The 23427-nt window shown below is 48.1% G+C and overlaps 1 protein-coding gene across 4 annotated transcripts; it reads left to right on the forward strand.

The window, feature by feature from the left end:
• Nucleotides 1-646: 646 nt before the first annotated feature.
• On the forward strand, nucleotides 647-23259 carry EDC3 (enhancer of mRNA decapping 3). Of its 4 annotated transcripts, none has more exons than XM_050309082.1 (7): nucleotides 647-773; nucleotides 2856-3034; nucleotides 4174-4487; nucleotides 8276-8611; nucleotides 16859-17012; nucleotides 18446-18663; nucleotides 19884-23259. In XM_050309082.1, exons 2-7 carry the CDS (start codon nucleotides 2871-2873, stop codon nucleotides 20216-20218), a joined length of 1521 nt encoding a protein of 506 aa, XP_050165039.1. In that variant the 5' UTR covers nucleotides 647-773; nucleotides 2856-2870; the 3' UTR covers nucleotides 20219-23259. The 4 variants fall into 4 exon arrangements, with proteins under 4 accessions (XP_050165039.1, XP_050165037.1, XP_050165040.1 ...); XM_050309080.1 differs by lacking the exon at nucleotides 647-773 and adding an exon at nucleotides 1017-1082 and having other exon boundaries at nucleotides 2831-3034; XM_050309083.1 differs by lacking the exon at nucleotides 647-773 and adding an exon at nucleotides 1017-1082.
• The last annotated feature ends 168 nt before the right edge of the window (nucleotides 23260-23427 follow it).

Genomic DNA, 23427 nt, shown 5'->3' on the forward strand with positions numbered 1-23427 from the left:
CCTCTTGCTGTGATCTCGCTCACGTCCCTGTTATTGTTACCGGCTGCTGTCAGAATGATTTTGCTCTTAATTAGTGTTCCCGGCCCAGCCCGTGTTTAGCCACCGGCAGACGGATCCAGCACTCCACCCGCTCCTTCCTCCCGGTAATGAGCAAAACAGCTCCCAGCTGCGGAGCGGGGAGAGCGGGTGGTAACGAGGAGAAAGTGGGAGATGAACGTGTCTGTGTCTCTGCCGGTGAGCCAGAGGGAGAGGATGGAAGGAATGGAGGCGCAGTGGAAGGGGTGGAAGGGATGAAGATGATGGAGGTGGAATGGAGGTGTGGCAGAGGTGATTCAGGTGTGAGGGAGGGGGTGAAGGGGGTGGAGATGATGGAGGTGACAGTGGGAACGGACGGGATGGAAAGGTGACAGAGGTGATGGGGGTGTGTTGGAGGGGATGGAAAGGTGACAGAGGGGATGGAGGTGTGATGGAGGGGATGGAAAGGTGACAGAGGTGATGGAGGTGTGATGGAGGGGATGGAAAGGTGACAGAGGTGATGGGGGTGTGATGAAGGGGATGGAGGGATGATGGAGGAGATGGAGAACATTTGGCAGCAGCAGTGGAGACACGACAGAGGACACGCAGCAGCAGCAGCAGCAGCAGCAATACAGATGTGACGGCCGTGATGAGGGTGGGACAGCGGACACGCGACAGCGGCGACGGAGAGGCGGCAGAGCTCACAGAGGCGACGGAGATGCGATGGAGGTGGTGGGGACACGCTGACAGCCGTGGAGGTGCGGGCGAATGTGTGACAGCGGTGTCAGCGGGGGACGGGGAGACGGTGCGAGGACGGCGGGCGTGCGGCAGGGGTGGCAGAGGTGGCAGAGGTGGCAGAGGTGACAAAGCGCTCAGGACAGCTCCTTCGCGCCGCGGCAGCGCGGGCACTGCGCATGCGCGCGGCGCGGCGGCCCCGCACCTCTCTATGGCCCCGGCGCGGCCGGAGCGGCGCGGGAGGGGGGCGGTGCCGGAAGTGGCGTCAGGCCGAGCGTGGCCGAGGCGGAGGGGCGGCCGTGAGGCGGGAGCGTCGGCGGCGGCGGCGGAGGGTGAGGGGAACGGGGGGGCGGCGGGACGGACACCTCGGTCTGCCACGCCGGGGGCTCCGGCGGGATCGGGCCGGGGCGAGACGGGGCCTTCCGAAAGGGCTGGGCCTCGCGGGGCGCGGCTGTGGCGCCAGGCCCCGGCCGGCCTGCCCGGGCCGCGGTGGGGAGGCCGGGCCGGGGGCAGCCACGGGGGCGGGAGGCCTGCGGGGCTCCGGTGCTCAGCGCTGGGGGCCCCGTGTTAGCCTGTGGGGGGAGGGCTCGTGTTTACCTTTCGAGGAGGCCCCGTGTTTACCGGTGGGGAACCCTTTGTTTACCTGTGGAGGGGTCCCTGTGATTTACCTATGGGGGACCCTGTGTTCTCCTGTGGGGATCAGGGCAGCCCACAGAAGATCCAGCCCTGGGATAGTTCAGTTTATATTTGCACTCAAACATAGATTTTATTTATTTTTTTTTTTACTGAAAGGAGGCTCTTGTTTTTCGAAAGAATCCGTGTAAGGTGATGAGGTGTGCTGAGCTCTTTCCCTTATTTCCTAAGGGACATAAAAAACAAAACAGGAGAGGGAATGAAGTTTTAGTTTTGCTGCAGGTTCTTAGGGATGTGTTGTCTGTGTTTTGAGAGTACTTTTTATCAGCCATCGCCTTGGGATGCAGACATTGTCATCGTGGGTTAATATAAATGCACAGAACAGGAAGGAAAAGAGGAAGGAGACTGGTCCTGATGAATTTAGGGCTTGTTGACCAAATTCAGTGTTTTCTACCCTTTGAAGCATCCCCTATTTTCAGTCCTCTGAAAGTTGGGGAAGTCCAATTTTTTTATGCATCCAGAGTTTTGTTTTTTTTTTTCCTTACACCTTTTTCCAAGAAGCTCAGCACAGGAAAGGCTTGAAGAGAAGTCAAATGCCTCTCCCAGGAGCGTGATTTGTATGTTGATGTTGATCTCTGTCGGTTATCTGCTGTGTTTCTTAGGGTAAATACCAAGCATATTCTCCCTCTTTGATTACAACATGAAAGGCAAATCTATACATTTAGGAGCTTGTCATCTCTCTTGCTCTCTGGTGATGCTAGTGAGCCTGTCACCTCCCTGTGTTCTGAGGGAATCTCAGATCAAAGGACATGTTTAGCTGCTTCCAGGTGTCTTGGGGCTGAACATCTGACTAAACAAATTTGAGGGTTTTGTCCCTGATTCTGGTGCTGGAAAGCAGAGCAACTTTTTTTCTTTTTTTTTTCTGTAATTTATTTAATTGTGGCAGTGATAAATAATCTTCCAGGCTCTGCAGAGCATGGAGCCTTTTGTCCTGGGCTCCGGTGTTTGGGATTTTCCTTCCCTCTGTGTCTCTCTGTTCCCTTAAAAGTTTTGGTTTTCACTTGCACCTGCAGAGATCAGTTATCTCACTGTGATTGTTCACAGAAGCTGTTCTGCCCTGGTGTTCACGTGCCAAAATTTTAAACAGGGAGGTGAAGATAAATTCCCCGTTTGAACTCCCAGGGAGAATGCCCACAGGCAGGACTAAATGCTCTTGGAAGCTGTAAATCCTGAAATCAGTCACTCAGACGTCTGTGGTACCATCACAAAGCCCCATCCAGGGGTTTTCCCTCCCCCTGGGATCGTTGGGATCCATAGGGATGCTGTTTCTTCCCTGCAGAGGAAGGAGAAGCTGACAGAGCCGGAGCCTGGGTGGGAGCCGGGGTTACGGGCCGGGGGACGTGGCTGATGCTAATTCAGGTTGTCCCTTTTCTGCCTCTTCTTACAGCCAGGTCTGTGTCTCTTCACAGCAGCTGTGTGCCAGAAATATGGCTACAGACTGGCTCGGGAGCATTGTGTCGATTAATTGTGGAGAAAGCTTGGGAGTCTACCAAGGAAGAGTGTCGGCCGTGGATCAGGTCAGCCAGACCATTTCCCTGACGCGGCCCTTCCATAACGGGGTCAAATGCCTCGTGCCAGAAGTCACCTTCAGGTTAGTGCCTTGTCTCTTTTCCCCCCTGCCTTTTCCCAGTGGTTTGGATGGTTTTGTTTGGTTTCCCCCCCCCAAAATGACCTCTTTGCCCTGAATTTCCTTGCTGCTACTGAGTGCCTCTGGGGTTTGTGTTAGTCTGTGTGCAGGAGATTAGTTTCTGGCTCACATCATAGAGTGGGTAGCTCAGGCTTGGAGGTTATTTGGGGGTGAGACTGTTGTTAGGGTTTTGGGTAACTGAGGAGGATGACATGCTTTTTAGAGCTTTGCCCTCAGCAGTTCTTTCCCACCAGTTCCTGGTAACACTGTGCTTAAAAGGCATAAATAAGAGTCACTCATCACTGGACATTTTCCTGTTCCCAGAATGTTATAGTTAAGACTCTGAGTCACTGACTTTTCAATAAGATTAATTCCACAAAGTCAATACTTTTTTTTCCTTGGGTTTTGAAGAGAGAGAGTGGGGAAAAAGCAACAACTACATCCTTCCAGGAGGTGTGTGGAAATCTGTCTACTTTTATATCCCACTTGGATAAATACTAAGTTAAAATTAGAATTTCTGATGTATTTCTTGCAGTCAATGCAAATGGAGGTCTTTGTAATCACTTCTTTGTTTCCTTTTGGCCTGTGCCCAGTGCTGGATTAGTTTTCTTTACATTCTTTTTCTGTGGAAATGGGAAGTACCGTCTTTATCTGAGCATTTATCTGCACTAACCTAAGGGCAGCATTCTGTAGAAATGGATTGAAAGTAATAGAAGCCTCAAGGCTAAGAGTAATTAATTATCTAGAAACTGTTAAATTAATGCAGACTTTTGCAAAGGTCTGGGCCAGTTGCTTCCAGTTTTTGCTTGACTAATTCCTGTTTCAGCTGAGAACAGAACCTTTCAAACAAAATCCAGGTGTAGTATAGAAGTATTGAAATGGTTATTTGTTATTTTTGTTAAGTATTTTGATATCTGTGGAAATATCCTGTGTGTTTCAGTATTAAAATCCTTTTATTCCCTTGTTTCTATTGATAATGACATCAGAACAATCCCAGCGTACAATACTGGATGTTTTTCTTTAGGAGGTTTTTCTGGGTTTTTTTGCAAAGATATCTGGAAAGCAAAAATCCTGAATGTCTGGTTTTCTTGTCCTGTTTTTAGGGCACGTGACATTACTGAGCTGAAGATTCTGGAGATCCCAGGGCCAGGGGACAGCGGGAGATGTGGGGATCTGCAGCAGATGGAAACAGGCATCCCTGGGGTTGGGTGCCAGGTGGGGCCCAGTCAGAACGGCACTGGCAAAGTGTTAAAGAAGCCCATCTCCAGCAGCGCTCCGCAGAACATCCCGAGGAGAACAGACATGAAGAATCAGGATATTATCATCTCTCCACAGCAGCAGTGCTCCAAGAGCTACATGGATCGACACCTGGAAACACTGACTCAATCCAAAGGCTTCCGTCGCAGACACAATTCCTGTGAGTATGTGTGTTATCCTGCCTGAGTTACTGCTGCAACACCTTCCCTTCTTCAGCAAGAACTCTGCAAACGGGGCTGGAAACTTTCCCTGTCTCACCCTATGTATTATTCTGAAGTAGAATATATTTCTCTGTACATAAAAAATGTCTGATGCCAATTCAAAGATTTCCTCATTCTTGCTATCTGTCCTATTTGAAAATTGCACAGTTTCCAGCCTCTTGTTTTTCTTTAAAAGGAACTGTAAACAAACTGCAATATTATCAAGCTTTTCTATTTAAAGCCTGTATGCCCACAACCTGTTACATCATCACCCCATACATAATTACAAACTTTATTTGCTGTGCTGTTAAAAATCCAAATGATTGAGGATGATGTAAGATACAATCAGAGCATCCCAAAGTCAAACATCCATTATTCTTGTTTCTGTTGATAAAATCTTCAAAATTGGGCCAGAACTGGGTTTTTTCATTTTTTTATCGAAGCCCCCTGAGATACCCTGCTTTCCAGATCTTAATCATCCAATTATTGAAATGTCAGCATATATCCAGCATATTTCCATGACTTAATTGTTGAAGCATCATTATGTATCCAGTGTATTTCCATGACTTCATTTCCCCCCTTCTCCCTTGTATTTAGAAAAGAAACAAAACCGAGGTGGGCCGGGCCAGTTAAAGAGGTCAAAGGCTGTATTTTTAAGGAGAAATTCCTAGACCTCTGGAAGTCTTCTTCCCCCACCAACAGCTGGATTATTTTCACCCCTTCCAGGGTGTCTGGTGGATCTGGGGTGAGCAGAGACTGCTTCAACCCACAGATGTGTTGAGTTTGCATAAGCACAACAACAGGTCACCTTTTCTTTTACAGACTTTTGAAACAAGTTGAGCAAGGTCCTTGCTGTAGATTGTTAGCTTGTATTCCTCTTGGAATAAAGGAGGTGGAGAAATGATCTCTTACCCTCTAACATCCGTGTATTTGGAGAGTAGGGTGAACGATGCATGAGTCTTGGGAGGAGGGTGGGAACGGTCCTGGCTTTGTGGAGATTGTGGGTGCAGGTTTCCAGGGAAAACCGGGCTGAGATGTCACGTAGAACTTCAGTCATACGGGGCTTAATACAGCTGAAAGTTGACCTCTTGGTGGCCTTTAGCGTGCCGAGCCAGGGACAGAATTCCCCCTTTGGAGTACTTGTGTGACAGGAATCAATAAACAACAAATACCAACGCAGATTTCCCAACAATGGCTCTGGTGCTGTGCTGGCACCACGCTCATTGTGCCAGGGCTGGCGGGAAGAGCTCCCCCAGGGATCTTGCAGGAACCCAGCCAGCTTGCTGGAGACTTTACATTTGCTTGTGTGTTATGCTTGAAAAGTTTTTTTGTTTTTTTTTTTTTTCCTTAGAAACAAAAAAAGGCCGGGAAGGATTGTTTATCTTTTGAGGGAGGTGCTTTTCTGTGTGGCACAGAGCTGCCAGCTTGCTGTGGAACTGTGGACTGCTCTCCTCAGTAACCTTCATGCAGGGGAGAGGCTCTGGAAGTTGTGATCTGAAAGGAGCTGGACTAAGAGATCTGTCTTTCTGTAGCCTGACTTTTCCTTTTCCTCCCCATAGCCTTTTTTTTGGCTCTTTTCCCTGAGCGTAACCAGGTGCCTGTTTTTTCTGTCTAAAAGATGATGCTTTAAGAGAAAGACTCTTACTCTGGTCACAGCTTGTTGGAGGCCCCTGCCGTGTTCTGTGCAACTCGTGTTAGGAGATTGTAAGGCAGTCAGTGAAAAGCCATCTGGCTGTGTGGGTCAGCAGTATTCCAGAGTGGCATCCATCGGTATGGATTAGGGAGCTGCCCACCACAAAGCCAGCATGTTTTGAGGCGGTACGCTCTTGGCTCCCATTCACTGTGGCTGCAGGGGAGTCCAGGGAGCTTTCCAGCCATTGTTCTCCCAGCCTTGCTGGTGCAGCCCTTTATTCCACTGGCATTTACACACTGCTAACATCAGCTGCTCCTGTCCCCACACTGTGCTTTCCAGGTCAGCCGAGGGGAGCGTGGAGTTGTCTACAGAGGAATCTGGCAAGGAGTGTAACAGGATAAACTGAGTTGCCCTAATACTTGACATTGACACAAGAAGCAGGCATGTTTTGCCCTTGTGGCATTGTAGGCTCTGGCTTATTCTAGAGTCCCTTGGCTATTGCTTTGACCTGCAGTTTCTGAGTTTAGAGGGAACTTGGTCTGCTGTGTTTTCATTTCTTGTTTTAGTTCTTCATAGCGGCAGCTGCGGATGTGATTCCCTCGTCAGCAGTGTCAGTTTATAGCTCCGTACCAAGTTGTGTCCAGCTTTGGAGTGGTTTATGTGTCGCCTTTGGTTTGGGAACTCTTTATCTAGGACAGAGGGGAAGTTGTTATTAAAAGGCTTTCAAAACTATGCACGTCAATGAGTGGTTGCAGTGTGCCTACTGGAATTCTACTTGCCAGAAGGCCTTACCCTTTCCCCTCTCCTAAATCATGTTTTGCCACCAGCAATTCTAAAATTCTGCTGTCTCCTTCAGTGACAAAAGGTGTATTATAGTCTCTCCTCACTGAAGAAGGGTGTTTTGAGTTTCTTTCTTTATGAGGAATGATGACTCTGCAAAGCCTTGAAGATTTGGGTTCTGGCTGTGGGGGCTGGGAAAGCTTTTGGCTTAGTCACTGTAACAGTTCTCTAGAAAAATTGTCACACACTGTCTAAAATACAGGAAAAATCCCTTGTTGAGACAAAGCATTCCTAACTGGGAATAAAACCGAGTGCATATCCTTAGCAAGTCATCTTTCAAGCATGGCATAAGTTAGACATGGTTAAACTGGACTTGTCTGCACTTAAAAAGGAGACAGGTAACTTGAAGGTTGCTTGTGGAGTTTGTGCCTATTGCATTGCAGTCAATTTCGGCTTGATACCTTACTCCATCTGTTGGACACTGTTGGTGGTTCCTGTAATTGCAGGAATTGGCCTGAAATATTTTCTAGTAATTGCAAATTTAACACTAGGAATGACAAGCATATTAATATTGTCTAGATCTGAATAATAATAATGTAAGAAATAAGCAAGTAAAGGGATATGTTGACACTGTAGTTCATATTTCTATCAGTCGATCTCCAGCCATAAGCAGGAGACTTTCATCCATCTCACTCCAGAGAATTTGGGCTTTCCCAATGACTTGTGATTGATTGGAAAGAAGTGTACTTCAACATGAAAGGTGATGAATAAGTAGGATAATGAAACAGGAATGAGGGAACGGACTATGTGTCGTTCAGAAATATAGCAAAGGTGAGGAAAAAGAGATGCTTTATGTTCACGGTTTGAAGTTCTCCCTTAAAGATCACTAATGTGAAATAAAACACACTAGTTTCTGAAGTTGAGGGAGATTCCAAAGAAGGTCTTGGGCCACACACCTAGATTAATATGAGCTCAGTATAGGAGGGAAACTTGTCGGTTACAGTTAGTTTATTATCTTGCCACCCATGTGACACTGCCTGGGATTAAATAGGACGTGGAGAAACACTTCTGCTACTGTGGTGAAGCTTGTTTTTCTATCCTTGCTGGTAGAAAGTCCCTGGAAGTTCCTTTCCTGATGCTCTTGTTTGTTTTCTGCTGGCTTAGCTGAGCATGAGTAATGCCAGGGATGAGGTCGACAGCTTCTTGTGGAAGTGAGTATCCCTTGAGGGCGGGGACTGTAAGCTTTAGCTCCCCTCTCTCACAAAATTTGCTGAGCAAGTGGCTTTTTCCATTTGTGACACACTTTCAACTTGCTTTTCTTTTTGTTTTGTTTAGGGTCATCCAGTAGCCGTCATCCGAACCAAGTGACTCCGAAGAAAAGCGGCCTGAAGAACGGGCAGATGAAGAGCAAGGACGATGAGTGCTTTGGCGATGACATCGACGAAATCCCGGACACTGATTTTGATTTTGAAGGGAACCTGGCCCTTTTTGACAAGGCAGCTGTGTTTGAAGAGATTGAAACTTATGAGAGAAGGAGTGGCACTCGTTCCCGGGGGACCCCCAGTGAGAAACCAGCTCGCTATCGGCACGACGAGAACATCTTGGAATCGGAGCCCATAGTCTACAGAAGGATTGTGGTACCTCAGAACGCTAACAAAGAATTCTGCACGGGTATGCCACGTCCCTTACTGATAAGGACCCAAACTGCTGCTTTTTTGGGACACATAGGGTGGATTTTCTTCTCCAGGGGGTGTCTGTCAGCTTAATGCCATACAAACAAAGGCATTTGTTCACATAAGGTTGGATTTGTGTATCTGCACACAGCCTTTATTTGCAATATTTTTGGAGGTAACAAATATTCAGGTTAGGGGAGAAAGGTAAGTGTTTTTACAGTAGGGAACGGAACTGATGGTTGGATAACAGGAGTGGGGACTGTATGAGAGATGTTCAAATCCTTGCTTTGATTTCGGTAGCCTAGTGAACCAACATGGACTCGATTGCTGGCTCTGGAGAGGGACAAGAGGGATGGTCTCGAGGCTTTGTGCTTTCATGTTTAAAGGCAGGAGATTTCATGTGCTTCTGATACTCCTTGGGTTGTAGTTCTAAATTTCTGCTTGGTTTTAAATACAGTTACAGAAACAGTTCTGGCTCTTCCCATTCATAATTCCAAACATTCTTTGTACAAAAGGCTTCTTATGTGGGGCCTCCCCCCCACTTACTGTCCACTGCTGCTGTATGAAAGATTGAGCCCTGGAAGGCTGGTCTTTGTTGTAGAAGGAAAGAAGACCTTCTAGGCAGGTGCCTGAGTCGAAATATTCCAGTGTATCATCAGGGGAAATTAGTTTGACTCACTGGTGCCAGCTGCTGTGCAGATGTTTTCCTGCAACTCTGATTTCTGGTCCTTGCTGCTACCAAGTTGGCTCTTGGATGGAGGAGAAGGAAGTGGGGTGGGTCAGTGAGCAGTACTCCTCAGTCAAAATGTAGGGGAAGATTAATCAGCTCCTAATCCGTGGCTCTGGGGAAAGTAAGAGTTCTTATTTCGTATTCAGTAGAATTTTTTTTGCCAAACACCGGATAATGGTAATTTCACAAGGAGCCACTTATGGATGTGAATAGATTTTACTATGACAAATCATTTTATTTCTCTTCATATACAAACTATTAAGTATAGCAGATGTGCTTTGTGCCACATTTAGCTCCAAATTCCTGATAACTTAAGCCTAGTTGGGATGCCTTGCCTTTGGTTTTTAGCTTGCAAAAAATGTAGGAGTAAAGGAAAGTTGGCATTCCAGGAACATTTCCACGTCAGAATAAAATCAAATTTCAGATCTTTTTGCAGATTCACAAAACAGCTGATATCCTGGTGGTCTGAGCAGAAGTGTGAGCAGGCCCTTGGTCTGTCATTCTTTCCCTGCCCAGAAATTCCATCTGGGGTGTGAAACGCTTCAGGGAAGGAAGCTGATGGATCTGTAATGATTTGCTGCTTTTCAGTTTTTAGAAAGTATTCTTTTTTTAATGGTTCTGGTATATAACAATATCCTAGTTTTCCATTTGTGTCATCCCTCTTCCTATTGCTCCATTCTGGTCTTGAGTGAGAGGAAAAAATAGTGCAGTCCTAGCAGAACTGTCCAGCTCAGTGTTGTGTTTCCAAGGATCCTTAAGGAAAAGGGAAAGAAACACGCAGTGAGACTTTCCCCCACTGCTTTGTCTTTCACAATTCTAAGACTTCCTGAGGCAGCAGTGAGAGTTGAGTGTTAAGGGCTTTTTTCCTGCTTAATTTAACCTCTTACTTTTTAAATCTCTGCAAGCTTTCAGCATCTCTCTGTGGCAAGAAGCTGCACCGATTGCCTGCGTGCTGTGTGAATAAGTGCCTCTTCGTTTTGTATGTGATTTCCTATTTATTCGGTGGTTTTTCGTTTGTTTTTTTTAACATTTCCTACTTGTCAATCCATCTTCCAGCTGGCTTGTTTGAGAGGAGACAGGGCCTCTGTAGGTGTCTAGTCTGAAACAAAAGCTAAGCCACTGTTGGCAGCCAATCTGAGCAGAATGGCTGATACGGGATTCCAGCAGTAGAATTCCTGAGAGGAAAACCACCATACAATAGGCAGCAGTAAGTAAATGGAGGGATAAAAGCTAAATCCTCTTTGCTGAGCTCCGTCATCCTTTCCTCTGGAACTCCTGGCTGCCCATCTGCAGCGTGCTGAGAGGAGCAGCCCCGTGAAAGGAGAAGTGTCTCGTTTTGCTCTTGGCAGGGCTGCCCAGGGAGGGTGGTCAGCGACTCCACTCGGTCGTTGCGGGGTCTCACCATCCTCATTAGCTGCTGTTGGCTGATTAGTCTCCCCTCTAGAATCCTGGATTTGTTTGGAATAAAAGCTGGCCTGTCACACGACAGGCAGTGGCCTGTCGCCTGCGCTGAGCTGGGCACGTTCACAGTCCCATGAACGATGATAGAATTGTCCCAGTGCTGTGTCTCGGGATATTTTTCCCACAGAGGATGACTTCCTTTGTGCCCACTGAGGAAGTTTCCTCTTGCTTAGGGAATACTAATGGCCATCTAGGAAAAGCTCTTGTAACAGTGGTAACTTTCCTGCTGTTTCTGGCAGTCAGTCAAGTGCTTTTTGTAGCAAGGCAACCCTCTGAGGGACAGTCTGCCTGGAGTAATGATGGACTGTCTCTTGGAAAAAGAGTAATCCCAGTGTCTTTGTTTAGCAACTGGGAGGAGGATGCTGAGCTGTAGGTAGCCTGCCTTGTAGTGGCTCAAAGAGCAGCTGCTGAAATTAGATGAGTGCCAAGAGCTCCAAGTGCATTTATTTTGGATATGTCTGTGGCAGGAATTCTGCCTGCAGAGTTTTTTTCTGGTTTGCTAAAGAAAGCTGTACTTGCAAAAAGCACTTCTTAGTTATAGGAGAAAGAAGGGCTTTGTCATTTTTTTACCCTAGGCCAATCTGAAGAACAATTGTGTTAATAGAGCCCTGACTTAGACAGTGATTCTCTGTCTGCTGTAGCAGCACAAACACTGATGCTGTAGATTGACAGGGAGTTAATATCCAGCTCTTATCACTGTGGGACAGGAAGAAGCCTGTGAATCCCTGTGTGCTTTTTTTATGCCATGGAGCTAGGAAGTAACCAGGATGGTGCAGAGGGAAAAACAAACTGCTGAGGTCAGTTTCCCAAAAGACTCAGAGCTTCCAGCCTGAGGTTTTGTTACTCAAATAAGTTGGTATGTGTAGGATAAATGCTGCAGTCCACCAGGATGCTTTTCTGAGAGCTGATTTTATGGAGCCAGGCTGTCAAGTAGGCACAACCATGTGTTTTAGAAGTAAGCAGGGAATATATTCCAACCAAAAGTGAAAACTAATGTAGCTTACCAGGTCTTGGATCATGACTGAGCTGAGTCCATCCCTGGGACTCCACTTGTGAATCCCTCCTAAATACACCAGTAGTCTCGATTCTTTTGGCTGATCCGTCTGTTTACTGGGAAGTGTTTAACAAAAACTACCTCCCTGGAAAGGCTGATACTTGCAGGAGGTGTGAACTGTCTTTTTCTGCTTCCAGAGCTGTCCAGATGGAGAATTTAAATGCATGTTTGGCTGAGGTCTGTGTCTGTTCCTTCTGTTGGCACTAAAACAACCTGTGTTTGAACACCACTGTGTTTTGGGATCGGGTCTGTTAGCAAAGCCAACATACTGGAGGAATGTTGTAGCTCAGAGGAGTTTGCAGAAGGGTGGAGTGTCCCAGTTCATCATCAGTGACTCTATACAGAACAATCTCCAGCGTGCCAGGCTGTCCTCATGGTTCTCACGTATGTAAGGTGTTTATTATTTCCCTGCTGTACTGGTAAGTCCTTGTCCAAAGCAGGTTCTCCTCTAGTTAACACTGTTAGTGTAGAAAATACCCCGTTTCCATCTCAGTGTCTCTTTTCTGGAAAATAAATGTGGTTTTTTTTAGACTCAGCTGCTGAGTCAAAGTTGTCAAGTAAAAGCAGGCCTGTGCTCAAAAACAAGGGGAGTAAGTGTCATTATTTTTCTGTGCTCTCCCAACCAGACCTCAAGCCTGTCCTTCAGACAACCTTTTTTCTTCACTATAAGGAGATGGAGGAAGAAAATATGGGCAGGCAGAACTTATGAGCCAGGATCAGACCTCAGAACTAAGGCTGGGCATGTCCTGTGAGGGTGATGCCAACAGTATGGCTTTTTCTTTGGTGTGCCATGTCCTTGACTGACTTTTCTACTCTCTGTAGCTTTTACCTCTTCAGTGCCTGGATGACTGCCTTGTGTATATTGAATGTGTGAAGTGTTTCTGGGATCTTTTGAGGAAAGTGCAAATGAAGTTTGCTTTATCCAACCGCCGGAAAAAAACAAAGTGCTCACAGGGCAAAGTCCCTTTGTCCCTCTGATAGGTTTTTTTGCTCAGCTGGAGTGAATTGTGCGCTAATGCTGGGAGAGGCTGACACTGGAAGGTCAGCCAGAACTCCTGCAGAATTTGTCATAATTAAAAATAATGATGATTAACGAAAAGAAATCCAAACCTTCAGGTTGTAGAGAAAATCGTTTGTTTTTTTGGGCAACAACTGTGTTTTGCTGAGTCTGCAGGCAGATGATTCCAGCTTTACAACCAGCAAAGGACAGCACCAATGTCCCGACTGTCTAATGTGGACAAGAGGTGCAGACCACGAGGCTGTCAGACCATAAGGCTCTGGAACCTGGAATTTGTTATTGGAATTAATGGTGTTAGTGCAGCTTTCAGGAGATCCTAAGGCTAGTTCTATCTGATCCATTCCTGTACCTTGCCTGGATTTATTTTAGCAAAGAACAAGAAACAGAGAATTTATTTTAGCAGAGAACTATAGAACTGGAGAAATAGTCAAGAGAAAAAATAGGGCCTAATGCCTTAACACTCCTGTAGCATCAACCCTCTCATTTTTCCCTGCCCCTCCAAGCTCAGGAAGCATTTGGGCATCAGGGAATGACATTCAGGGCTTGTTTGGGAGAAAAACTCCAAATTCTTTAACTTTTTGAGAGCTAGCTTGGTCCTTCTGCTACCATAGGGTGTTTTGTCCATCCAGTGTGACTCTGCATGTCACAAAACTGTTTAGTTTGTATCTGCCTTGTGGGGTTTTTTTCCTAGGCAGCTGCAAAATACATTTATTTAATATTAAAAGGCCTGAGCTAATTTATTTTATTACCTTCATTAGCAAACAATAAAGATGCCCTGTCCAACCCAAACATAATTAAAGTTGGCACGGCTTCAGTTTTGTGGCAGTAGTGTTATTGTTTGTGGGTTTACACATCGCCTCCTTGATTGCTCTCTGCCAGAGTTTATTTAACTCCCTGAGTCTGCTTTTGATAAGCCAGTCTGACTGGTTGGACCTTGCGTGAGGGCAAAGAAGGGAAGTTCTCTTGGCATTTCATCCTGCTCCTGAGAGGGAGCAATTAGGACAAACTGGCATGCTAAATGCTGCCTCCCAGTAACCCCCTTTGATTTTAACCCACTGGGCACTGGGTGGCATCTAGCTAATGGTAAATGCAGTTTTACTGAAGCTGGTGGCTGAGGAAATGATGTGGATGGGTACAGAGGAGCTCCGTACTAAATTGGGTAGATTCAGAACAGTTTTGTTGTCCTAGTTTGGAGAGTTTGTGCAAAATTTAAGCGGGGAATTTGTGGACTGTTCAGAAGGAGTAAAAGTAGGGTTTGGGAGCTGCCTGTTTGGGGTTAGCAGAGGATGCGTCCCCATAAACTCTTTGGGGAGATCCTGACCTTGGGTCACTGGTTCCAAATCTTCCCTCAAAATCTTACCTTGAAAAAATCAGATGAAGTGGGAGAACCGTGAAGGGGAGTGGGGCAGAGCCGGGGCTGCGTGACTGTGGAGAGGGTGGGTGGCCATGGGGCAGGTGCGTGACTGGTGTGACAGGCTCAGGGCTGTTCGTGGTTATGACTCGGAGTGTTCGGTGGCTGCTATCAGGAGTCTGGGGTGGCTTTGATAATGTGCCTGCCTGCTTGGAACGAGAGCCTGGGAGCAGAGGTGACTTCATCAGCAATTAGCGTGCAAGGTCAAGGGCTGGGAAACGGTTGGGCCCTCACTATCTGCAAGTACTTTGCTGGGGAGTCCAGGAATGAAGTCTAGAAGGACTCAGCAGTATCTGTTCCACAGCATTTTGCTGTGACCTTGCAGAAGCACCTCTGATTTGACTCTGAAAACCTCAAGAGGTGCAAAAGCTCCCATTTCCTCCTAGTTTGACTTAGTGGTTGGTAACTGGGGCACGCGGGGAAATGTGGCAGTGCACATAATTTTTCACAGTTAAAATACACACTGCATTTCTCATTTGAATGTGGCACTTGCTTGTTACGACTGGTTCTTGCTATGTTTTCTGTCTGCAGAGGAGCCCAAACCCACGAGTAACGGCTGGGTTTCCTCCCAGAGAGGATGTGTGGGCTGGGGCTGTTCCCCTCTGAGCTAGTAGTGCTGCAGAGTGTTTTCCCTGCACCACATCACGTTGCCCTGATTCTTTCCCATTAGCACGGGCAGTCCAAACCTAGCTGGGCTGCCATGAGCACCCAGGAGCCCTCTGTCACCTCCAGCTCCGAGCTGGGAGTGGCTGGTGGGAGCGTGATGGTGACCCAGGGCTGCTGGGTGGTGAAAACTGGTAAAGGGAGAAGAGAGAAGCTGATGGAGGGATTGAGTTCATGCTGTGACCTGATGTTTGGCGTTGTGCCTGAGCAGGTGTTGGTTTGAGTCCTGGACCTGTCTGACCCATCGTGCCTGACTCCTGTGCACGTCATCTGCCGGTCCCAGAGCTGAAGCTGACAGCTGGACTCAGCTGGGGTTCCTTGCTTAGCTTGGAATGATATGAAGAGAAGGTAGCTGAGAGCTTTTCCTGCTGCAGCTGTGCTCCAGCTTTGTGGCCATCCCATATGGGAAGGGTATTAATCTGTTCTGCTCCTTAGCTGGGAGATAGTTAAAGACATCCAGAACTTGCAGGATACTTGAAGGGAAGAATTGGGTGTGCTTCTGATTCCACGTAGTGGAAATCCTTAAATGCAGAGCAAAGGGGTCAGAGATCAGAATTATTTTGGAGAAAAGTTGGAATAAAGAGGCTGATTGCTGTGGCTGAAGATATTCAAGAGTATACTGTTTAAATTGGATATTAAGAAGAAATTCTTCCCTGTGATGGGGGTGAGGCCCTGGCACAGGTTGCCCAGAGAAGCTGTGGCTGCCCCATCCCTGGAAGTGTTCAAGGCCAGGTTGGACGGGGCTTGGAGCAACCTGGTCTAGTGAGAGGTGTCTCTGCAGGGGTGGAATAAGATGAGGTCCCTTCCAACCCAAACCATTCCATGACTCTGTGATATCTGTCTGGGTGATGCAGCTGTTTCTCACCTGTTCCTTAGGTTTTGCGTTCTCTCTCCAAATACCATCAGTAATTCTTTCCAGTTTTCTTGTCTTCTGCTATTCAATAACCACCAAAAAATTCCTGTGGCTCCCCTTAGCACGAGCTGCCTTTTGGTGGCAAGGAATCCTCTGTGTTTATTTCCAGGAGAGTTTACAGATACTGTTGTGGGGTTCATTTATGTGGAGTCAGTGCCAGCTTGGCCTTCTTGGAGCAGGGAAGTCTAAAGAATCACCCTGAACAGTTACTCAGGCATGTGTTTCTCTTAGCTGCTGATTCCAGGCAAGCTGGCTGTAGAAGGGAGTGGGAAGGATGTATCCCTGACTACTTCAGGTGCTGTTCTCAGCACTTAACAACACCTCTCTTGTTTGTTTTCCCTTGATCCACATGCTGGAGCATTTCCTGGCTCGCTAGACCAGGCTGTCAGGAGCGCCTGGGAAGTATTTCTGCAGAGTTTGTTCTTTGATCATTTCCCTGCTGCTGTAGTGTGTTGTGATCCAGCTGTTGTGTCTGGAGCAGCCCTTCTGGCACGGCACAGCTCAGGGAACGCCTGCCTAGTAAATGTGGGATGACTTGTTTTGTGGTGATGTGTGGGATTTTGGGGACCAGTGTCAGGAAGCAAAGCACATCCAAGCTTTTTTGATGGGAAATCTGCTTCACAGCTTCTCTTCTGACTTTCACAGCGCTCAGGAACAGTTTATGTGTGGGTTAAAGCACTGGTGGCCTGGAAAAAACTTAATATTCCATCTGTAAGTCACAAAGGCCTTCTCAGTGTGTGTGTTGCTAAAATTGCCCGCTGAATTTTTGTGGAAGCATGTTATTTTAAGCTCAGCAGTTGCATTTAGCTGTCTCTGCTTCACTTCACTCAGAGTAAGCTGATGCACTAATTTGGATTTGTCTGATGGTCTCGGAAAGAACCTGGAATACTGGGGGAAGCAGACCGTTGGTAACAGCTAATAAGCTTTTTCACTGCCATTGCTTCTGTCTCTGACTGTCCCCATTTCTGTCTCCCTCCCCTCTTTTTGAACCCTAGACTCTGGGCTGGTGGTTCCAAGTGTGTCCTATGAGCTCCACAAAAAGCTGCTCTCGGTGGCAGAGAAGCACGGGCTGACTCTGGAGCGGAGGCTGGAGATGACGGGAGTGTGTGCCAGCCAGATGGCCCTGAGCCTCCTCGGGGGACCCAACAGGTAAATATTGTTCCACTAAAGGTGAGCTAAAGGGATGAGAGGTTTCCTCCGAGGTCACTGGGATATGGGTGCCTGCTGCCAAAGGGCTTCTTTTTTGCTCCTGCATCCCAGGAGTGTCTCTTGACTCGAAGCAGAGAGAGTGAGATTTTTCTCTCCCCTTACTGGGAATTTTTTTCAGGGAACTGAGCTTTGCACAGGTGTTGCCTGAGGCAGATTAAGCTGCTGCAGAATATCTAATGAGCTCCTCCTTTTTGCACATAAATAAACCTTCCCTTTGTTGTTTTTACATGCTACAATTTAATGATATCAATAAAACCAGAAGACAGCTCACGAAAACAAAGTGCTGCTTAGCTTCTTGCAGGGCTAAATTAGCTTTTTCAGGGATTTACACCTCACCTGAGAGCAATCCTGCTCTTTTGGAGGGCTGTTTGCCACAGGTTTGGAGTGCACTTAATGCTTTTTGCATGAACAAACGTGCTGACTCTTTTGAAGAGCCTTCTCTGTGCCTGCACTTCCGTAGTTGTTGATGTGGGTAGAAATTGCACCTGCGTTGTTATGGTGTTGATAGCTGCTCCAAATTACTTGCTCTTGACATGAAAGTTAACCCTTAAACCCCCATCTGTTTTTTCAGTAGTACTTTATGAGGACCTGATCATTTGATGTAGAGCAGCAAGTGATGACATACAGGCAGCACTGACCCTTGTCAGCTGAAATTCCTGCTGTAAGCCCTGATGGCTTCCAGGCCAAATTAACTTTATTGTGCAGTTGATAAGGCTTAGGGAGTAAAAATCATTTCTCTTCTTCTTTTTAATTGTGACTCTGCTCATGGGGAAACTCACCCCATATGTTTAAGGCTGGATAGTCAGCTTGCTTCTGCAGTCAGAGACGTTGGGACCTTGTGCTCTCAGCTGGAGGTGCAGGGAAGTCATGAAGGGAATGAGAAGGGAAGGCTGTAGGAGCCTTCCAGTATCTGAAGGGGCCTACAAGGAAGCCAGGGAGGGGCCCTTCAGGAACTGAAAGAGGGGAAATTTAGGTTAGATATACAGAATAATTTCTTCCCTGTGGGGGTGGTGAGGCCTTGGCACAGGTTCCATCCTTGGAAGTGTTCAAGGCCAGGTTGGACGGGGCTTGGAGCAACGTGGTCTAGTGGAAGGTGTCCCTGCCTGTGGCAGGGGGTGGAACGAGATGATCTTAAAGGTCCCTACAACCCAAACCAGTTTGTGATTCTATGAACCTGCAAGCGGAGCAGCTCTCTGCAGTCAGCGCCACGGAGGGATGTGGGTTCCTTCTTCACAGCAGCGGAAGATTTACAAAACACCTGGCAATTTGCATTTTAATGATTTTATTTTTGGTTTTTTTTTTCCCCCCTCTCATGCAGGAAGAAGGCAGGAGGCTTTTGGGTTTATTAACGGTCCCTTTTGTCTGTGTTTCAGGTTGAACCCCAAGAACGTGCACCAGCGGCCCACGGTAGCGCTGCTGTGCGGCCCCCACGTGAAGGGGGCTCAGGGGATCAGCTGCGGGCGGCACCTCTCCAACCACGACGTCCACGTCATCCTTTTCCTCCCCAACTTTGTCAAGATGCTGGAATCCATCACCAACGAGCTGAACCTTTTCAGCAAGACACAAGGCCAGCAGGTGTCCAGCGTCAAAGGTAAAGGGCCGAGGAGCAGATGGGTTCTCTGGCGCGTCTCTCCCTGGTGCCTGCCCGCTCCCCTGGCACCATCTAGTGGCACTGCCGTGGCTGGGTGGCTGCTCAGAGGCTGGAGGGACAGCGGGCACTCCAACAGTGGAGCAGTTGTGCTGCTACAGATGTTTCTGGTCGGAACAAATACGGAAGAGCTGCTGTATGGATCCGAGTGAGAGCAGCCATTCTTGTAGGATAAGGGCCTGCCTTGTTCAGCATGTTGAAAGTGCGAGTGAATGAGCATCCAGCTGCTGCTGCAAAACAGGAGGCAGCTTTGCTGAGCTAGTCCCAGCAGCTGTCAGAATTCCTTTCTCAGTATTCTGTAGAATAAACTGAGCTCCTGTGAGTGCCAGCTTCCGAGTGTCATTTCACCAGTCGTTTTTTCCAACTTGGCTCATTTAAACTTCTTGGGAGAAACAAACCTGGGAATTAGGGCCGGTCCTGGGCTGACAGAGCTACTTGCCTGTTACAAAACATTATAAAATGTTTGAACTGGTTTCCCAGAGACGCTGTGGCTTCCCCATCCCAGGTTGGACGGGGCTTGGAGCAACCTGGTCTAGCGAAAGGTGTGGCAGGGGGATGGAATGAGATAAACTTAAGGGTCCCTTCCAACCCAAACCTTTGCATGATTTTGCACCAAAGACTTTGTGGTGTGTCAGGTAAGGGGAATGGAGCAGATGGTGGGAATGCAGCAGATGTGATACAGAGCAGGTGAGTGCAGAGAGCTACAGAGCTTGGTGGGGGCAGGCAGCAGTGCAGCACACCAGCTTCCTTTCCATAGCAGAGGTAGTTGGTATGTTCCAGAAAAACAGCCTTATTTTTCAGCTTGTGAAATAGAAAATGGTCCTTTTATCATGGAAAGAGAGCACTACTGTTACCCTGGGCTGCCTGAACTGGTGAGCTCAGCAGTACTGGTGCTGCTCACATGCTGACCACCCGATGAGATTCTGTACCTGAGAGGCTGTGGACGTTCCCAAAGTGTTAAAGAGATGTTCAGTACTGATGTTGGTATTTTTGGAGAAGGATGGCAATAACAGCTGGTAAGGCCAGACCGTGCAAGCAGGACTGTGGGTGCTGGGGATGAAACCGAAAATCTGCTAGCAGTGCAAAGAGGGGAGGCACCGAAGAGCCTCAGTTCACGGTTTCAGCTTGTTCTCAGTGCTCAGCGGTGTTTGTGTTTCTTTCAGACCTCCCAGACACCCCCGTTGACCTAGTGATCAACTGCCTGGATTGTCACGAAAATGCCTTTCTGAGAGATCAGCCTTGGTACAAAGCAGTTGTGGACTGGGCCAACCAGAACCGGGCCCCTGTCCTCAGCATCGACCCCCCGATCAGCGAGATGGAGCTGGGCATCGACGCCAAGTGGTCGCTGGCCCTGGGCCTGCCCCTGCCCCTGGGCGAGCGCGCAGGCCGCGTGTACCTCTGTGACATTGGCATTCCCCAGAAGGTCTTTCAGGAAGTGGGGATAAACTACCACTCACCCTTCGGCTGCAAATTCGTCATCCCCCTGCACTCCACTTAGAGCCCGTCCAGCCACCCGGCGCAGAAGGGAGGGAAGGCGGGAGGAGGAGCTCTGTCAGATAAGCTGTCCAGTGGATCCTGGCTGGTAAACTCATGACGCCTTAAGGATGTGAAGTTCTGGAGAGCTTGCCTTCCAGAAGAAACATTGTGTATTTAAAAAAAAAAAAAACCAACCCAAAAAATAGAATAATCATAAAATGAAACAAAAAAAAACCCAGAAAAAAAGAGAAGTGAATGTTCCTGCAAAGCTGTTTTCATTCTCTTGTGCCATGGGATGAAGGAACGTGCAGGAAGATGGTGTCTGTCCCTGGCAAAGGTGGCTGTTATTGCCCAGGCCCAGCTGGGACGTGGTACACATAAGGGTGGTTTGGAGCTTTGAGATGTGTTTCTGGTCCTTCTGGTTGGATATTCCCAGCAAGGACGCCCTGGTGGGAACAGTACCCCTTGATTGTGTAGAAAACCCTTCTTTTGAGGGAGAATCTGTTTTGGTTCCGATGGTTTTTTTGACTCCCCCTCCATTCTGTGTTCTGGAAAGCAGGTGTAGCTTTCTCTCCCTCCCTCTCCAGGCCCTCATGGAGAGCATTCCCTCTTCAGAAATCTTGTGTCAGGAGCCAGAGGCTCCCGGGTCACACATGCTCTGGGAACACTGATGTCCTCAGCTAGGCCTTATTGCTTATATACTGTTGGCTTTTCTTTGTTGAATATTAAGTTTTTGTGGGTGAAGCCCAGGGCTGTGGGCTTGAGGTGTGTTATGGAAGAGAACTTTTCCAGGATACTCGTGGGGTTTGGATTTGTTTCTTTTATTCTTTCTTCCTTTTCTGGCACAGCAAGTGGCTGAACCAGGGAAAGGAGAGTGAAGCAGGGCAGTGTTGCTCTGGGTCCCTTGCACGGTGTATGGTGCAGGTGAAGTTTTAAGTTCCCCCTGTGCTTCCAGTACCCCTCCTACATTTGGTAGGGCTTGGGAAGTAGCTCATGGATCTCTTCATTCCCTTTGGAATCAAAGACTTTGTGTAGGGATGGGCTTGTGGGTGTGTCTGTGCTGAGAGCCAGCCTGAGGAAGGACTTGGGTCCAGTTTGCTGGCAGGAGATGGTGTGGTGAGAACTGCTGTGCTCCTGGAGGGGTATGGCAGGGGGTTCTAGGCTGAATTTCTATAGGGAATCTGTTTTAGTGCTGCACTGTCTTCCTGTGCATCGTTGGGAAGCACTGGGTTATTATTCCCTGTGTTCAGTTTGCTGGCCCACTGGAGCCCTGGTGCAGTGCCTGGAGCAGGGATGAGCTGAGGAACTGTCAGCTAGCTGGCTTTGGGAATCAGCTTAGGAATCCATCATGCTGGCTCCTGGTGTGCCCCCCGAGGGCTTTGTGCCTGGCAGCTGAGCCAGGGAAGCATTGGAGATGCAGAAGGTGCTGTAAGGCCAAACTGTTCCTTTGGAGGAATCGGGCTGATGCTGTGAGTGTGGGCAGTGCATGAAGCTCTGCTGCTCTTTCATACCTTACGTGTCCCCAGGGCTCCTGTAAGCACCTAAACCTTGCACAGGCCCTGCTCTGGCACCTGGGAGAGCTTCAGACCTTCCAACGGTGCCCTTGTCCAGGGCAGCCAGATCCCTTCAGAGGCTGAAGCACAGGAATGTGTGGGTCCACATGTGCCTGGACCACACCAAACCTACAGACCCAGTGTGCTCTGAGTCAGACACTCCTCTTTCTCTTTGCTTAGAACAAAGGCAAGGCGTATCAGAGGGAAGAGCCTTCCCTAGTTGGAAAGCAGCAGTTAATGAACATAGCCTGAAGTGCGGAGCACCTGGAAGGACCCAGGAGGCTGAGCGCTGGACTCACCCTGCAGCCCCCGAGGTCTCTCCCCCTGCACCTCACCATATCTACCTCAGCAGGACCAAGGGCTCTGTCCTCGCTGGCTGGAGCCCTGGTTCCCCTCAGCTGCTTTTGGAGGGGCTCAGTGACTCGGCAGTGCTGGGATAGAGGGTGGCCCTGCCCTCGAGCTGTTCCTCTCCTGTGAACAGGGCAAAGCATCATTAGTGGCATTTTACCACGCTGTGGTTCTTTCTGACTGGGACAGGACTGCAGTGTGGTGGTTATTTATGACACAAACACAAGATATCCTTCTGCCTTTCTTGGTTTTTCAGCTGTTTCCACTTCCTCAGATCTTTATTTGGAAGCAACAGTGGGTTAAAAAAGGTTGTTGCTGTAGTCAGTGTTAGCTTCAGTCTCCTTATTTTCACTCTCTTTGCTCAAGACACTTGATAAGAGACTTGCTGGTTCGATTTCTGCTTTCTGTAGGTTTTTCTTGCCCCTTCTGGGCAAACCCTCTCTGGGTTTGGCTGTTGTACTGTAGCTTGTACCCACAGAGCAGTAACAGGCCACTGGCTGAAGTTACCTGCCTGGAAGGCACTGAGCAGGTAAAATGCAGGGATTGAGTTCTGGGAAGCACTGAGGCCCTGCATGTTGCCAGTCTTGCAATGGTTCCCCAAGTTTAAACAAAAAAAAATAAACGAAATAAAGTGAACAGTGTTGCACAACAGGAGGGTGCAGACCCTCGTGTAAGGAAAGGGGTTTCCCAATCCTGAGCAGTGCAGTGTTTAGGGCACAACAGGCAGCTCTGGGCTGTGGTAATGTCACAGCTTGCTCACTTTCTGGTACATTTGGGTGTTTGGCTGTACTTCTCCTCAGATCCAGCTGTTTCTTGAGGAAGTACTGGCTTCCCACACCTGAAACACATGTGAGATGTGAGCTCTTCTGGAGCACTTGAAGACCCAGAAAGAGGTCTGGGTCCCTTCTTCTCCCCTATCTCCCCCCTTGCCAGTTAATTCAAAGAATGGAACACTTTTTTTAGCTGTGTTTGGGATAGTTTCTATTCCCAGCCTGACCCACCATCATAGGAACTGCCCCAGAGTACTGCTCTGGTCACAGACACATGAAGATCACTGCGCTGTGGCACTGCTTGATAATTCCATTTGTGACCTAATGTTTGTAATGACCAATTCCTGCCACTATGGGGGAGTCCCTGAAATAAAGTGCAACTATTCATGTGTGCTATTGTGTGCAGCTACTTATTTTGCTCTGATTCTAGAACCTTCCTGCTGCAAGGGCAGAGACCAGGGCGAGTTCAGTCCACTCGCCCTCACCGATTCCAGTTTATTTTTCATCATCTCCCTCTGCCTTTGGCAGAAAAGCCAAAGCTGGCAGCAATACAACCCTAC

This window comes from Myiozetetes cayanensis, unplaced genomic scaffold (genome assembly GCF_022539395.1).
Source record: "Myiozetetes cayanensis isolate MyiCay16 unplaced genomic scaffold, myiCay2020 scf14, whole genome shotgun sequence".
NCBI lineage: Eukaryota > Metazoa > Chordata > Aves > Passeriformes > Tyrannidae > Myiozetetes > Myiozetetes cayanensis.